This window comes from Meles meles, chromosome 15 (genome assembly GCF_922984935.1).
Source record: "Meles meles chromosome 15, mMelMel3.1 paternal haplotype, whole genome shotgun sequence".
In the NCBI taxonomy this organism is placed as follows: domain Eukaryota; kingdom Metazoa; phylum Chordata; class Mammalia; order Carnivora; family Mustelidae; genus Meles; species Meles meles.
The window spans coordinates 35,591,810-35,608,434 of NC_060080.1; the positions used below are offsets into that span (position 1 = coordinate 35,591,810).

General features: G+C 40.2%; 1 protein-coding gene across 3 annotated transcripts in view; it reads right to left on the reverse strand.

Annotated features, from left to right (window-relative positions):
* Nucleotides 1–290: 290 nt before the first annotated feature.
* NPHP1 (nephrocystin 1) overlaps nucleotides 291–16,625 on the reverse strand; it is a 59,211-nt gene continuing 42,876 nt past the window's right edge. For all 3 annotated transcript variants that reach the window (XM_045979402.1, XM_045979401.1, XM_045979403.1), the window contains 4 exons: nucleotides 9,109–9,221; nucleotides 5,644–5,717; nucleotides 2,380–2,424; nucleotides 291–762 (listed from right to left, as the gene is read on the reverse strand). In XM_045979402.1, the coding sequence (XP_045835358.1) occupies nucleotides 490–762; nucleotides 2,380–2,424; nucleotides 5,644–5,717; nucleotides 9,109–9,221 (505 nt within the window). In that variant the 3' untranslated portion in view covers nucleotides 291–489. The remainder of the gene's footprint in view (nucleotides 763–2,379; nucleotides 2,425–5,643; nucleotides 5,718–9,108; nucleotides 9,222–16,625) is intronic.

Sequence of the window (16,625 nt, forward strand, 5' to 3'; positions counted from 1 at the left end):
ATATCAATTTTTTATATGTTTTGCATATTAACCTTTTATTGGATATGTCATTTGCAAGTATCTTCTCCCATTCAGTAGGTTGCCTTTTAGTTCTGTTGTTTCCTTCATTGTGCAGAAGCTTTTAATTTTGATGCAGTCCCAACAGCTTATTTATATTTTCACTTTCTTGAATAATCATAAATTTAGCTTTTGATAAAATCTTGCTTTTATACAAATCTATGGATATAGTCAACTTAAATTTAAGTTAGTTGGTTTTGAAAAACATTTTCTCTAAATTTCAATAATGGCACTCCATATAAAATGTATTTTATTGTGTTAACACATATTCAAATTATCAGGTAAGTATTTCTTATAGAATGTGGTCTGTACAAAAAAGAATAAAGCCCAAGTGATAACGTGACAGTTACTTTTGGTCCTGTCGTTTTATTCAGGTCATCAAGGAGGGTCCATCAGATTCACTGGGAAGCTGAGGGTCAAGGGCCACCACTGTCAGGCTGCGTTCTTTCTTATTTCACCCAAGAAGTCATACGTCTGCTCTGAAATGTCAAAAGGTTCGTGGACTCCATCTGGTGACAGCAGAGCTTGGAGGGCGCCCTCGTTTTCTTGGTTTTGCTTAAGGAAGTCAGCAATAACCTTCCACCGGGCAGCCTCTGTCTCCTCTTCTGCCCACCTGAATGGGGGCAGGAGTGTGGAGTGCAGAAGAGGGATCACACAGTCATGGTAGACGAGGAGAAACGTGGCCTTCAGGAACTCTTTGTCTCTCTGGGAAAACACCACCACCACAGACAAATGTGAAATGATCTATATCGTTACTTTTTAAGTGTTAAATACTATGAACTCCGTAAACTAAAAGAGGTGGGGTGGAGGGTGCCATTAGTGTGTGGCAAGGAACAGGCTCTGAACCAGCTGCTCAGTCAGGAAACAGCACTCTCTGAAGGAGAAGCAAGCAAGAGTCCCTATGGGGGAGAGATGAGCTGTTCCCCCTCGGAGCCTTGGAACGACTCGGGACCAGCGGGTCTCCTAAGCTCCTCTGAGGGTGTCTCACACATTCCATCGGGGACACTGGGGTGCTGAAATCTAATTCTGGTGACAAGGGTGTGGTTCTAGGTAAACAGAACTAAAACACAATGTGAAGTCAGCTGTAGTCACTTAATTAGATTACAGCATATCAGAGACAATGTCAAGTTGATGTAAGAGAAGGGAGGCATGAAATCCAGAGAAAGGAGACCCCAGGAGTAAGAATGTGTAGACTCTTTCCAGAAAGCAAGAGTGTTGCAGTATGGATACAACCAGTCAACCCCTGACACTGACAGGCTGGGATGGGACTTTCAGGGAGCACGGCGGTCTGAAGGAGAGAGATCTATACACAGCAGATCCACACATAGATGCGGCCCCTCCAAGCAACCACGTGTGTGGGGGCCATTTCTACAGGCCTGAGGCCCAGCACCTTGTCCACTGCTGTCCTAGAAAAGCATTAAACCTGCCAGTTTTAGCAAAGGTCAAGTGTAGACCGTATGGTCAAATGGAAGTGCAAATAAGGATACAACACATTTTTACAATAAATAGTGTGTGTGTGTGCGTGTGTATAACCACATATATTATGTATAATACACAGTTTATGCTTCTTAAAAATTTTTAGGAGTTTTAGTTTGCTCTCCCATGTTCCTTGTAGATAATTAACATTTTAGACCTGAAGTCCAAAAACCATAGACCATGAGTCAAATGCAGCCCTCTACCTGTTTTTGTAATAAAGTTTTAGAGAAACACAGCCTGGCTCAGAGTTTACACGCAGTCTGCAGCTGCCTTCGTGCTGCACCAGCAGAGGTGAGTGTATTGTACCAGAGACTGTACAGCCTGCAAACTCCAAATATTTACCGTGTGACTCTTTATAGAAAAAGTTGGTTAACCCTGGATCAGAAGAGTGAAGCCATTACTCACTGGTTAATACAAGCTCTGTTGGGTAATCACCAAGCTTCTATGGTGACGTAAGCATGAGCCATACGTTTTTTCAGTGTATTACACTGGTTAGGCCAATTTCCCTTTTCTTTCTCCTTATGTGATATGGGCTTCGAGAGCTAGAGGAATTTTTTTAAAGTAAGAGAAAGAAGATAGCCAACTGGAGACTTTGTTTAGAAACTTCTCCTCAAATAACACTCAGTGGTCTGAAACAACTGTTTTGATCAAGTGTTTCATTTCACATTGGGAATTGTTCACCCATTCTCTTCTTGGAACATGTCTCTGCAACCACAATGACACAGATTGACTGGCTAAAAGGGATTATGAATATGGTTACTTTGGCTAAGACAGAGGTATTATTAGCATGTGTAAGCAAACAGTGAGCACTGTAAATATTCAGTTCAGTGTGGAAAATCACATTACCTTCTCTGATCTTTTTAATGTGCTTTCTTTCTCAGCCCAAGAACTCTGAAAAGCAAATCAATACGTTATATTAATCCCAGGATTCACAAGCCTATGCCACACTTCTGCAACTTCATGGTAATTAAATGTATGGACAGGGTTAAAGACACTCTACACAGGACCCTACACGTGTAAGAAGTGAATCTGTAGGCACCTGCTGTTAGCGGCCAGAACCAGATCTACCCGGCAGTGAAAGCTACTGTGGAACCATCATGATTCTTCCAAGTTAGAATTAATTTAAGAACAGAATCAGTGAATATCAACATTTGCATGAAAATGCAGAAACATAGTGCCTGAACAGTAAAATACTAGTAAGGTTTTAAGGTCAGACGATAATGAAAATAGAGAACTCTGCCAAATACCATATTTCTCTGCTATTCTGTCTACGGTGATGATGACAGGGATTGGGGGAGAGAAAATGAAGTACAGCTTTGCAAACATCCCAATCTGCCCACAAAGCTTCACACAAGCTTCTTTAAAAAAATTAAAAGTAAAAAACAAAAACAAAAACAAACAAACAAAAAAAACAACCCAGCATTCAATTAATCCCACAGAAATATGAATTGAAGACTTTCTCAGCTCCAGTTCTGGGCAAACTGTGAGCAAGGGGGGAATGTGTCCATTACTCCAGGCCTCTGTTTTGTGCCAGCCTGCAGGGATTTTCCTTTTGGTGCCTGATGTCACAGATCCCATGAAAGCATCAGCCCTTGTCTCAGTAGGGAGGTCCCGGGGTGAAGATGACATATGGCACCAAGAACAAGAGTCTCCCTGAAATGAAAGAGACATTTCCTTCCAAGAGATCATAGGCTGTACCCTTAATGAGCCATGTCTTGGGATGGTCCCATTTACCATGATCTGTTACCATGAATGGTCAGTTATTACCATGGAAGAGCTACATTATGAGACTGGGGTCCACCAACCTATTGACTACTGCACCTATGGGTCCTGGAGAGTTTGAAGAGGACCCTTAGAGAGCCAGCGTGCTTTACTAAACAGGCAGGTACTATTATTATTATTATTATTAAAACACCACCAACAAACTAAACTTAGCTAAGTTGACGCTAGGAGGCTCACGTACTTCATGATGTAAACTTTAAAAAAGTATCTGGCTTCACATGACCATCACTTAGCAACTTTAGACTTAACATCTGGTAAAATGTGCCTATTGTTTGTTGTGTCAAAGTCCTACTTCATTTTTCACTGAGCTACCAGCAAGCAGTAAGGTGTTTCACTTATAGTAACTCAGTGGTGAAGAGCAAACATGTGTGTGTTGGGGAGGGCAGGGGAGTCACTACTCTACACCAAGACCTACTTCTTCCTTCCTTCTGGAGCAAACAGAAGACTCCATCTCCCAGCTCTCTGGAAGTTAAGTGGGGCCATGTGACAGGTCAATGAAATGTGAGCAGAAATGGCCTATGCCCCCTCAGGACAAAGGCAGTGGAAAGTCCAAGGACAATCCTCTAGTCTCTTTTTTTCCTACATCTGCAACTGGCAACAGAGGAAGCCACTTGTTCTAGATGATGCTATAAGGAAGTGGAGCCTCCATCAGCCTGCATGCTTGCATGAATATGGAGAAGGGGCCTCTACCAATTCATGCTGGAAAGGTACCATGAGTGAGAAATCAACCTGTATTAGCTACCGCCTCTCAGGCCGACTTATCCTAAGTAACAAGGTATGCCGTGAAGACAGGGCTCAAGAGTATAGGAATAAAACACTCTTTTTTATTTTTGTTATTTACTGTACAAATAATTAACAATGGAAAAGTGAGATACAGATAAACATAATAACTCATGACCCAGAGGTCATCAGTATTACCTTTCTAGAGTATATTCTTCCAGATAGTTTTACAGGCAGATATACAAATGTAAATATATATATTTAAATACACTTACTAAAACTCAAATGTTTTTTCCCCCCACTTTAATAATGTCTGTGCACAACTTTACCTATATGCCTTTTCTTGAGCCTATAGGGGATCTGGACGCACCCAGAGCTGACCTGCAGTGCACTTGTCTGGGCCATCTGCTCATCAGGAAATGCGACTTTAGATGAGATTAGTGCTAAAGCTCCAGGTTCTAAGAGTGTTACACACCTGGAGAAAAATGCCAGCACCTACAGAGTGCCATAACCACAGTGAGCTCTTGCAAAATACTTGTTGAATGAATCAATGGACCTGTGTTCTGTATTATGAATAGACATTATGATACTAATGACTTTATAGAGGAAAAAAGAGAAATTCTGCATTACTAATGCTAGTGTCAAATGAACTTATCTGAAATTATGGGTCGTTATATGCCATTAAGTCTTTTTGCAGAAAACTTCATTGTTACTGCTGACAGGCCAAACCTAGCCAAATCAACACATGAAATCAGCTTGAAAGTCTAGTAAAAGTCTTCGTTGGTGATTGCTTCTATTTCTCTGTCAGGCCCACAGGATTTCTATCCTTATTGACAGGAATCACCTCCTAGCACAGCTCACCTCCCTCCTGCACAGGTACTTTTCTGCCCATGTATCAGAGGCTTTCCGAAAGCAGAACAGATTACCCATCGCCTTCCATACACCCTCTTCACGGGCAATGTGAGATTCTGGTCCACTTTGCCTACCTGCTGACGGCATTCTACAGGCCAAACTGGATCCTTTGCTCTTCTTAAGAGCAAACAGAATACTCTCTATTCCTTCCTGCTTCAAAACGTTGGCTCATTGCTGATCCTTCTACCTGTGATGTCTTCTTTCCCATCTCATCATGTCAAAATCTGACGTGGCCCCAACTTTTTATTAGGTCTCTCTCACCGAGGAGCTCTTATGAAATAGATTCCTGATCCTCATTTGCTGCCCTCTCTTAATCTTTAAGGACCTGAATTATACATCCTTGATGGCACTTATCATGGAATCGGAGAACAATCTTATAGGCATAATAGACTCCTACTATTTGTTGACTCTGATATATTATTGACTCTGATATATTAAGTTCAAAAAAAATGACTGAAATTAGAGATTTCATAGGGTTGAAACTAATACCCAGTTGCTATTTCATATCGCAGATAGTATAATTTGAATCAAAATAAAAAATGATATGCATGCCCTGATTCTTCTCTGAAAGGTCAGTTGATTTATCTAACAAACCATTTTGGATTTTTGTTCTTAGGATACAATCCGTGGCCATCTTAAGTCACGGAATAAACAAGAGTCAACCATCAGGTTTCCATCATCATGTCTGCTACCCACCCTGAGTGCGTCCATCATGTCGGGCTGCTCCAAGAGCTTGGGGAAGGTGGCCAATACAGGGTTACTAATTAAATCTGAAGTACAAAAGAACAAAAAGGATTTTATATAAACTTCATCCAATGTATTTGACTGCAACAGACATAAAAACATTCATTCAGATGAAAATTATTGTGCCACATGATTTGTTGATAACACATTCTACAGAGCTTAACCTCTAGGAGGGCTCAAAGCTGTCTGCTCAACCTCCATCCACCCCTACGTTCATATCCCAGGGAGTTCTGAAATGAGTCTTGTACCAAGTAGATAGAGCTTTTAGGGTGAAAGTAAAGTAGCTCTGAACAGAGTAAAACTAGAAAAATTTTGTTCTTCTTTCTTTGCTGTTTTCCGACCTCTCTTTCCTCCTTATGATATAACTGTGGTATGGTAAAGGAACTAGTTAGAGAACTTACACAACTCAACACTAAAAGCCAAATAACTCAATTAAAACATGGGCAGAAGATATAAACAGACATTCTCCAAATATGACATACAGTTGGCCAGCAGACACACGAAAAGATGTTCAATATCACTAATCATCAAGGACATGAAAATCAAGACCACGGTGAGAGGGGCACCTGGGTGGCTCAGTCAGTTAAGTGTCCAACTCTTGATTTCAGCTCAGATCATGATCTGAGAATCACAAGATCGAGCCCTGCATTAGGCTCCATGCTGGGTGTGAAGTCTGCTTCAGATTTTTTCTCTCCTTCCCCTCTGCCCCTTCCCCACCCATATGCACTCTCTCTCTCTCTCTCTAAAAAAACAACAACAAACCACAATGAGATATCACCTCAAACCTGTCGCAATGGTTAAAATAAAAAACACAAGAAACAAGAAGTACTGGCAAGGATGTGGAGAAAATAGAAACCCCATGCACTATTGGTGGGAATGCAAATTTGTGCAGATACTGTGGGAAACAATGCAGAGGTTCTTCAAAAAGTTATGATCCATATGATCCAGCAATTCCGCTAGTAGGTATATACCCAAAGAATCTGAAAACACTAATTTGCAAAGGTATATGTGCCCCCATGTTTACTGCAGCATTATTCACAATACCCAAATTATGGAAGCAGCCCAGTATCCACAGACGGATGAATGGATAAAGAAGAGATACACACACAGACATACACACATGCAAACACAAATACACAGGAATATTAGTCAGCCATAAAAAAGAACCAAATCTTGCCATCTGCAACAACATGGGTGGATCTAGAAGGTATAATGCTAAGGAAGTCATATAATTTTACTCACATGTGGAATTCAAGAAACAAAACAAATGAACAAAGAAAAAAAGAGACAAACTAAGAAACAGACTCTTAACTATAGAGAACTGATGGTTACCAGATGGGAGATGGATGGGGGGGATGGGTGAAATAGATGAAGGGATTAAAGAGTACACTTATGCACTGAGTAAGGTATAAAATTGTTGAATTGTTATACGGTACACTTGAAACTAATATAACGCTGTATATTAACCATACAGGAATTAAAAAAAAAAAAAAGAGAGATGGAACCAGTTAGGTTCCCCTAACTGGCACCAGTTAGGCACTCCTGCTCTCAGAAGGCTGAGCAGGAACTAGTAAGTGCTGGGGGACAGGAGATGCGGGACAGGCTACTCAGGCCTGACTCCGGTTCACCAGAGCTCAGGGAAGGAACCCAAAACTGGTGTTTGGGGTCAATGGATGGTGATGGATGAAAATGAAAGGAATCGGGAGTTGAGGATTCTAGCCATAGACCTAAATACCATGTAGGAGAATAGTGATATTCCACAAGAAATAACGGCACATGAAAAGCCTGTTCAAAGAAGCACAGCAGGAAGGACACTCTTGAAATGGCATGGGCAAGACAGTCTATGGTCTTGTGTCCCCAGTAGAGAAAAATCCTTCCTCTAGGTCTTACCAGGTTTATCTGATGGTCAGATTCAAATGATGACAACAGTTCTGAGTAACCTCCTCCCAACAGAGAAGCTAATAAGCTTTTTCCTCTTTTAGAAGCCATATCATTCATGAAGTTTTCCTAGTCACTGATACAAATTCAAAGGCAAGAGATGATGAAAAAGTTTAAAGTGTCCTTCCCTTGGAGTTATAATTATTCCTTGAGAAATGGTGGTACTTCCCTGATGTCGAGTTCTATTTCTATCTCCCTATCGGGTGCTAAGTCCCTGGGAAAGGACTCCTGTCTAACCATGAACTCTACTTGTCCACAAGTGCTAGGATTCTTGGCTTTACTCACTCTGCTCTAGCCATGCTGGCTTGCTTTCAACTGTGATCCTTCCAGTTTACTTGAGTTGTCTTGCCTCAGGTGTTCAAGATACACTGGCCCCTCTGCCCAGACAAGTTCTTCCACAGATCTCTAACTTCTCTCTCAGGCCTTATCTTAATTATTAATTGCCTAGAGACTTCCCTGAGGTCTTCCTAGGGTATGCTCCTATTGGCTTTCTTCCTTTAGAACACTTATTTTTAGAAGGTTGGAAAGGATTATTCATATAATTTTGTGTTTGAAGTCTGTCACTACACCAGGGTAGGGATGCCCATGCCTGTCACATCCATCACTGGGCCTACTACAATGCCTGGCATATAGGAGGCACTCGATACACATTTGCTTACTGATTCACTGAATTCAAAGACTATTCATTAAAATTAAACTTTTTATTTTAGAGGCAATTTTTGAAAAAGATTTTAGTTATTTATTCCAGGGGAGGGGGAGGCAGGAGCAGAGGGAGAGGGACAAGCAGACTCTGTGCTGAGCATGGAGCCCAACACGGGGCTCAGTCCCAGGACCATGAGATCATGACCTGAGCCAAAACCAAGAGTAGGATGCTTAACCAACTGAGTCACCCAGGCACCCCTAGAGGCAATTATTATAACACATACATATCTTTTTTCAAGTTCAATCATGTGTGACAACTCATTGATTTTTAAAATTATTTTTTAACAGTTTACTGGAAAAAGTTTCAAGCTCATAAAGAAGTTGCAAGAATAAAAATAGAATACCTGAATATCTCTTGCCTTTATTCAATTTTTCTTAATCTGTTGATATTTAAACTTCATGCATAAGAACCAGTTATTTTGGATGATTTTGGTCTCTTCCCAAAAAGATGATGTACATGTTAAGCATGTGGTAAAAACAGGTTATTCAAGCCATTGAGGGGAAAGAGGATTGTATCTGAGTTTTAAGATCCCAAATTTCCAGAATTTGTAATGTGAGTAAAGAACTGAATATATACTAAGCTCACACCGGATATACACAGGAGCACAATGGAGTGCGATGCTGTGCATTTCTGAGGTATTTGACTGACATTGATGCTAGCCTAAATATTTTATTCCACACATCACCTTCAGAAACAGAAGATAAAGGATGGCATAGGTTACACGTACTCAAAGCACGAAGCATTATTGTACATAAGGAAATTGCAAAGACCCTTACCAGCACTTTGCATGGTCATCCTGTCTTTCAGGAGTACATCTCCAAGAATTTGGCGATAAAATATCAACAGATGAATGGAACACATACTTCCAATTAATGTTTCTGGCAGTAAACTGTTAAAGAAAAAGAACATGTATTCATTAAACAACCCCTACAATCCAACTTATAGTGTTACTGGAAATATATACTTACTACTTTAATGAACAGTTCCAAGTTTTGCTTCATTACTGAAAAAAATGTTTAACAATTTTAAAGAAAATTTCCAGTATGAGTTGCCTACAGAAAACTTCAGAAAACTAGTATTTCTTTTTTTTTAAACTAGTATTTCTAGGTGTACACCTTCAAGTCTGAACTCTGTTTTGCCATTCTTGTGTTTCCATTTTAGCATATACACCCATGTTAAATGTTAAATAAAAAAGAAAAGGCATCAATTATGTGCTTGGAGAAGAAAGGGACTAGTCAGCTGCAAGTTTTGACAAAGCTATGTGCCCACCCCTCCCAACATGATGAATGAACAGGAAACAGGAATTCAGACTATTCATGGTGCTGGGTGGAATTTGGGAGGGTGAGGCAGTCCTGGACTGAATTCTGACTTTGCTTCTTCATAGCTCTTGTGGCTTTGGGTTAATTAATTATTGTCCTTGTGTTTTGGTTTCCTCATTTGTAGAAGGCAGACAGTAATACCTGCTGTAATGTCTGCTCCATAGTAAGGGCTCAAAAACCAAAGAAAATGTCAATATTGATGGTAAGTTGGTATCAGTTTAAAATAGATTGTTATAACTTTAAGATATTATATGTAATCCCCATGATAACCACAAAGAAAAAAATCTATAGAATATACACAAAGGAAATGAAAAAGGAATTAAAATGTGTCACTACAAAAAATTTATCAAACACAAAGAAGGCATTAAGGGAAGAACTGAGACACAGCCCACCAGAAGTCCCCCAGAAAATGTACAAAAAACAAATAATAAAATAGCAATACCAAGTCATTCCCTATCAGTGATTACTTTAAACATAAATGAATTAAACTCTCTAATCGAAAGACACAGATCGGCAGAATGAACAGAAAAACAGGATCTAACTATATTCTATCTACAAGAAGCTCACTTTAGATCTGTGGATACTCATAGGTTGAAAATGAAAGGATAGACAAAGACACTCAATGCAAATAAGAGAGCAGGGGTAGCTATAATAATATCAGACAAAACAGACTTAAAGTTAAAAAAAACTATTAAAAGAGATGAAGGATATTATATGATGATAAAAAGGTCAGTGCACCAAAAAGATATAAAAATTATAACATATGCAGCAAATATTAGAGATCCTAAATATATGAAGCAGACATCAACAATCATAGTAGGAGACTCTATTACACCACTTTCAATAAAAAACTACCAAACAAAAGATCAATAAGGAAATAGAAGACAACACTGTAGATCAACTGTAACTAAGACATACACAGAACACTTTGCTCAGTAATGGCACAATAAACATTTTTCTCAAGTGTACATGGAACATTCTCCAGGACAGGCTACATGATACCAGTCTTAATGTTAGGCTGTTAGGCTACATATGTTAGCTTACATATGTTAGGCTACAACACCAATCTTAATAATTTAAAAGACTGAACTCACACAAAAATATCTTTTCTGATCCCAATGGAATGAAATTAGAAATCAACAGCTGAAGGAAAACTAGAAAATTCACAAATATGTGAACAAATATGTGGAGATTAAACATCATACTCTCAAGCAATCAATGGCACAAAGAGGAACTCACAGGGAAAATTAAAATTAAAAAAATATCTTGAGACAAATAAAACGAAAACATAACATACCAAAACTTATGGGATGCAGTGAAAGCAGTGTTAAGAGTGCAAGTTTATAGCTATAAATGCTTACATTGTTCTTTATTAAGAAAGATCTCAAATCAACCACCCAACTTTAAACCCTAAGGAAGTAGGACAGAAAAAAACAAATGAAGCCTAAATGTAGCAAAGGAAAAAAATAATAAAGATTAGAGCAGAGATGAACAAAACAACAGAAAAAAAAGAGAATATCAGTGAAAACAAGAGTTGGTTTTTTGCAAAGATCAACAAAATTGACACCTTTAGGTAGAGGACTAAGAAAAAAAGAGAGAAGATTCAAGTTATAAAATCAGAAATGAAGAGATGTTACTACTGATTTTCCAAAAATAAAAAAGGATTGTAAGACAGTACTATGAACAATTGTATATCCACAAGTTGGATAATCTAGATGAAATGGACAAAGTCCTAGAAACACAAAACCTACAAAGGCTGAATCAGGAATAAATAGAAAATCTGAATAAATTTATAACTAGTAAGGAGACTGAATCAATAATCAAAGACCTGCCAGTGAATAAAACCCCATGACCAGATGGCTTCGCTGGTTTATACACATCATGAACAAGTGGAATCTATTCCTGGAATGCAAGGACAGTTCAACATTAAAAAAATCAAATCAGTGTGATACGCGACATTAACAGAATGAAGGAAAAAACCCACACGATCTTCTCAACTGATACTGAAAAAGAATTTTACAAAATTCAATACCTTTTCATAATAAAAACACTCAACAATCTTAGGAATAGAAGAAAACTACCTCCACATAATTAAGGCCATATATGAAAATCCCACAGCTAACATCATATTCAATGGTGAAAAACCATTAGCTTTTTCTTAAAGATCAGAAACAACACAAGGATGCCTGCTTTCACTACTTTTATTCAACATAGTACTAGAAGTCCTAGCCAGAGCCCCAGGCAAGAAAAAGGAACAAAAGGCATCCAAATTAGAAAAGAAGAAGTAAACTTATCTCTGTTCACAGACAACATGGTTTTATATATGAAAAACTCTAAAGATTCCACAAAAAACTGTTCAAATAAACAAATTCAGCAAAGCTGAAGGATATAGAATTAGCATACAAAAATTAGTCATGTTTCTATACACTAATAAAGAACGTGAAAAGAAAATTACAACCAGTTCCATACAACAGCATCAAAAAGAAGAAAATATTTTTATAAAAATAGAACCAAAATTTCAATATTATTTCAGAAACAATAATCTGGAAACATGACAAGTGAGTGTTTGAAAATCCTGACACATGACACGTGTTAAATGCCTCCTGCAAATACACTGAGCACAAGATCTAAAGTTAGGATACTCAAGAAATTGTCTTGAATCATTCTAGATATACATTTTCTAAGTATTATTTTTGGAAATACATGAACTCTGTCATTAAGCATGAAGAATGACCACACAGGAAATCTTGAAAACCTTGCAAACCATGTGCTTAATCAAGGAGGACGTATCTTCAGACTAAGAAATCCACCAAAAGTTAACAAAGAGACTTTTAACTTTTGTAAATGAATCCTTTATTTTAATTTCCAGAATAACTATTTTATTATTTTTTTAAAAGACTTTTTTTTTTTTTTTTTAACACAGAGAGAGAGAGAACACAAGCAGGCAGAGTGGCAGGCAGAGGGAGAGAGAGAAGCAGGCTCTCTGCTGAACAAGGAGCCCAATGTGGGACTTGATCCCAGGACCCTGGGATCATGACTTGAGCCGAAGGCAGCCACTTAACCGACTGAGCCACCCAGGTGTCCCCAGAATAAGTATTTTAGGAGGGAGCATTGGTCGCAGAAGTAACAGTCAGGCTTCCTGCCCTGGAAGAGTTTGGAAGAGAACAGAATGAACGTAACAAGAGCAATGGATTCTCCAGGCATAGTTTCACGGAGTTCTGTAAATATCCTTCACTACTTCTTAATCCCTGAACTTCTAGAAACGTCTAAAAAATGCCAGATAGCTTCTCTGCCGTTCATATAGGGCATGTGGCACACAAAGTTAGAAATCGTTGTTTTCCACTGCTGCTATAATGCTGGTCTTGTGTCTGACCTGGATTTCAAAGTCTGGCTGTGAAGGATCAGTTAGGCTCCCCTGAGGCTACCACATGCCTGCTCAGGGTTCAGTTGTGATTCCTAAGGCTTGTTCCACATCCTGCCCTCTGGTCTATGGACATTTTGGGCAGTGTTTCAGTTGCATGCTCAAACCATGGCTCATGCTGAAGAATAGCCAGTGATTTTGCTAGAGGAAGGGGTGTAAACTTCCTTCCATTTTTCCCTCTCCTCTCACAGACCCGCCTGCTCTGTCTGGCTGCCATCGTTGCCAGCCTGCGGTAGAGGCCTTCGTTCCTCCCACAGCCTGGGCGCTCCCTTCCTTTGACATGAGGCAAGACTGCTGCACTTTATTAGTTTTTAGGGAAATCCTCTGAATTTCCCAAATCTAAGATGACCAGGAAGTTCTGGGCTCCTGAGGTTGGCTCAGTTGAAGAAGTAAAAATGTGCTTCTTACTGATCTCACAGATACACCAGCAAACTCTGACTGTGGAAGTGCAGTGAATGTAACCATGGGCCCCAGGCTAGTAACAAGATTACCTCATTTATTTTTAGAAACAATACAATGGAAGTGAAAGAGAAAAAAAATGGGAGACATCATAAAAGGCAAAGACAAACAAACAGGTTTATGGCAAATTTATACATATGCGCACAGCCTACTTCTACAGACTGGTATTTTTTGGGATTCTGAACTCATGCACTGGGAGTCTGGGTGGAAATTCAGCGCTTTCCCTCATCTGGGGCTTAAAAGCATGCCTTTGGCCAAATCACATCAGGGTAAAAAACCCCGTTGAAAAGTACCTCCAAAATCAGAATGGCAAGTCTTGGGGAAACTGAAGGATCCCTTTGCTCCCTCTTTGATCTCATGCTGAGAGGGTCACCATGATTACAACTGTCCACGAAAGCAGTTCCACGGGCAGGATTCTGGTGCTATTTCTTTGGAAAGGAGACAAGTCTACATGGGTTAATTTGCATTTTTGAGGGTCTCTGGATATGCAAAGGCATGCACAGGCAAGACTGCTGGCTGGTGAGAGGTTAGTGTAAGCCAGCTAGTAAGGGCAGTGGGGAAAAATGGGTGGGAGGGCAAACTCAACTGGGCTTCCCACCCTTGGTTCTGCGCGCATTGTTGTATGTCGCTTGGCATAATGTTAAAAGCCTCTGTTCTTTCTCCTTGAAGCAGAGGAGTCTGGCCAAACAAAGGTGAAGTTCTGAGCAAACGAGGATGGGGAGAGAGGTGGGATGTACTTTTGAAGGAGAGGAGGAGGGCTGCTGGTACCATTATGTGCCCTCCTCTCCCAGCCACCTGAAGGTGGCAGTCAGGGGTGGGGAGGGGACTGAGATGGATCACCTCCAAGGTGTGCAGGCTCAGGGCAGAGATGCCCCAAAACACCCATGCTGGTGTCCAGTCTCTCACTCTGGACCCACAGCACAGCCCTCACACCACAGCACCTGGGCTCTGCAGGGAGGCATGGGCCTCTGGATTCTCTGGGCCCATGGCCTGGTCTCTGTGAGAGCCAGCCCCAGCCAAGGCTGCACCAGAGAGCAGCCCCAACCCAGGCATACATTTCTGGATCACGCGAAGTAGAGTGGCAATGCTCAGGTCTTCCTCTGGGCTGTAGGAGGAGAGAAGAGCACACACCAAGACAAGGTACGGGGACGTCAGTGACAGCAGGAGGCAGAGCAGAGATCCTAAGAAGTACACTTTTACCTAGCAGGAAGATTTCCACTTAGAAATTCTTCAGCAAACATTTTTCGGGTACCTAGCGTGTACTGTGATCAAACAAGCACCTTGGTTCCTGGGGTCTGGAGGGCAAGGACTCGGGAGCCCTCTCTGAGAACCAGCATACAGGGGTGCCTGGGTGACTCAGTGGTTTAAAGCCTCTGCCTTCGGCTCAGGTCATGATCCCAAGGTCCTGGGATGGAGCCCTGCATCGGGCTCTCTGCTCAGCAGGGAGTCTGCTCCCCCCCCCCCCCCCACCGCCTGCTTCTCTGCTTACTTGTGATCTCTGTCAAATTAAAAAAAAAAAAAAAAAAGAACCAGCATACAGAACATTCCCTGCTTTGGAAGCAAGGGCCTGCCTACCTGACCTGTGTATAGCCCAGACAAATCTGATCTCTCGATTGTAAAAAGTGTCTTGGAACCAGTATTTGGGGCAAAGCAACACTATTAAGATCGTGCTTGAAAGACACACTTGGGAGTACTTGGGGACTCTTGGAAGCTTACCAGTGAGATGAGGAGTGGGAGGCTGAAGAAGCAGGAAGAATGAAGTCAAACAGGATTTTGGCTTTTCTTTTACAAAGACTGCTACTGTGCTTCTTTTTTTAAATCTTGAAAAATAACAATTTTCCAAGGAAATACTGGCCAAAAAAGGGAATTTGCAAGTGCTATAAACATCCGGGGGTGAGAGGAAGGACAGTCAAGAGAATGAATACTATCCATGAACACATTAAGGCAAAGATTTAATTGTCAATACTAGAATTATAAAACACATTTCAGTATCAGATACAAGAACAAGGAATATGGAAACTAGGAGCATGATTCAGAATGAGAAAAGCAACAATTCAGGAGGCTATGTCAAGTTTTTGTCTATGTTTCTTTTTTTTTTTTTAAGATTTATTTATTTGACAGAGAGAGATCACGAGTAAGCAGAGAGGCAGGCAGAGAGAGGAGGAAGCAGGCTCCCCGCTGAGCAGAGAGCCCGCCCTGGGGCTCGATCCCTGGACCCTGAGATCATGACCTGAGCCGAAGGCAGAGGCTTAACCCACTGAGCCACCCAGGTGCCCCGTCTATGTTTCTTGGTAATCAGCAAGCAAGAAGCAGATCATGGTGGGACAGGTCAACTTCATCAGTTTCTGTTCCCAGACCCTGCTCTTCCCTTCCACCCCTTTTGTCCACCATATGCCCTCTGTACTTAGGTTCCTTTTCTCCATGGCTTCCTATCTTCACATGTGCACATCTCTCCCATCCTTCAAAGTCTGTTTCAAATCCCTCCTGATCTTACCAGCTATAGAGCCCATCTTCATTTAAATCAATTTTATGACATATTATACCATGGACCTGGAATTATATTTGCATTTATCTATACATATAATAATAATAGTAAATAATTACAGCTAACACTAACTGTGTTTTACTCTGTGCCATATCCTATAAAAATAATCTAGGTGTTTTATATACTTTCTTTTCATTGAACCTCATTATAGCTTCATGGAGTTGATATTATTATGCCCACTTAAAGATGGAGACATTGGGATCCTGAGAAATATAGTTAAATAACTTGTTCAAGTTGGAAGGTGATAGATCTGGGGACCTACTAATGTAAAAGTTCCTTGCAATAGGTGGAGGGGATTAAGAGTACATTTATCATGATGCATGGAATGTATGGAAGTGTTAAATCACTATATTGTACACCTGAGATGGATGTAGCACTGTATGTTAATTATACCGGCATTAAAAAAAATCTGAAAAGAGCTCTATAAATCAATAAAAGAAAACTGACTAAAAAGTAAAATAAATTTTAAAGCGCTCCCTAAAGAAAATGCAAATTAAAACCTCCATGAGATACCATTGCTCACTTACTAAAATTGTCATAATAGAAAAA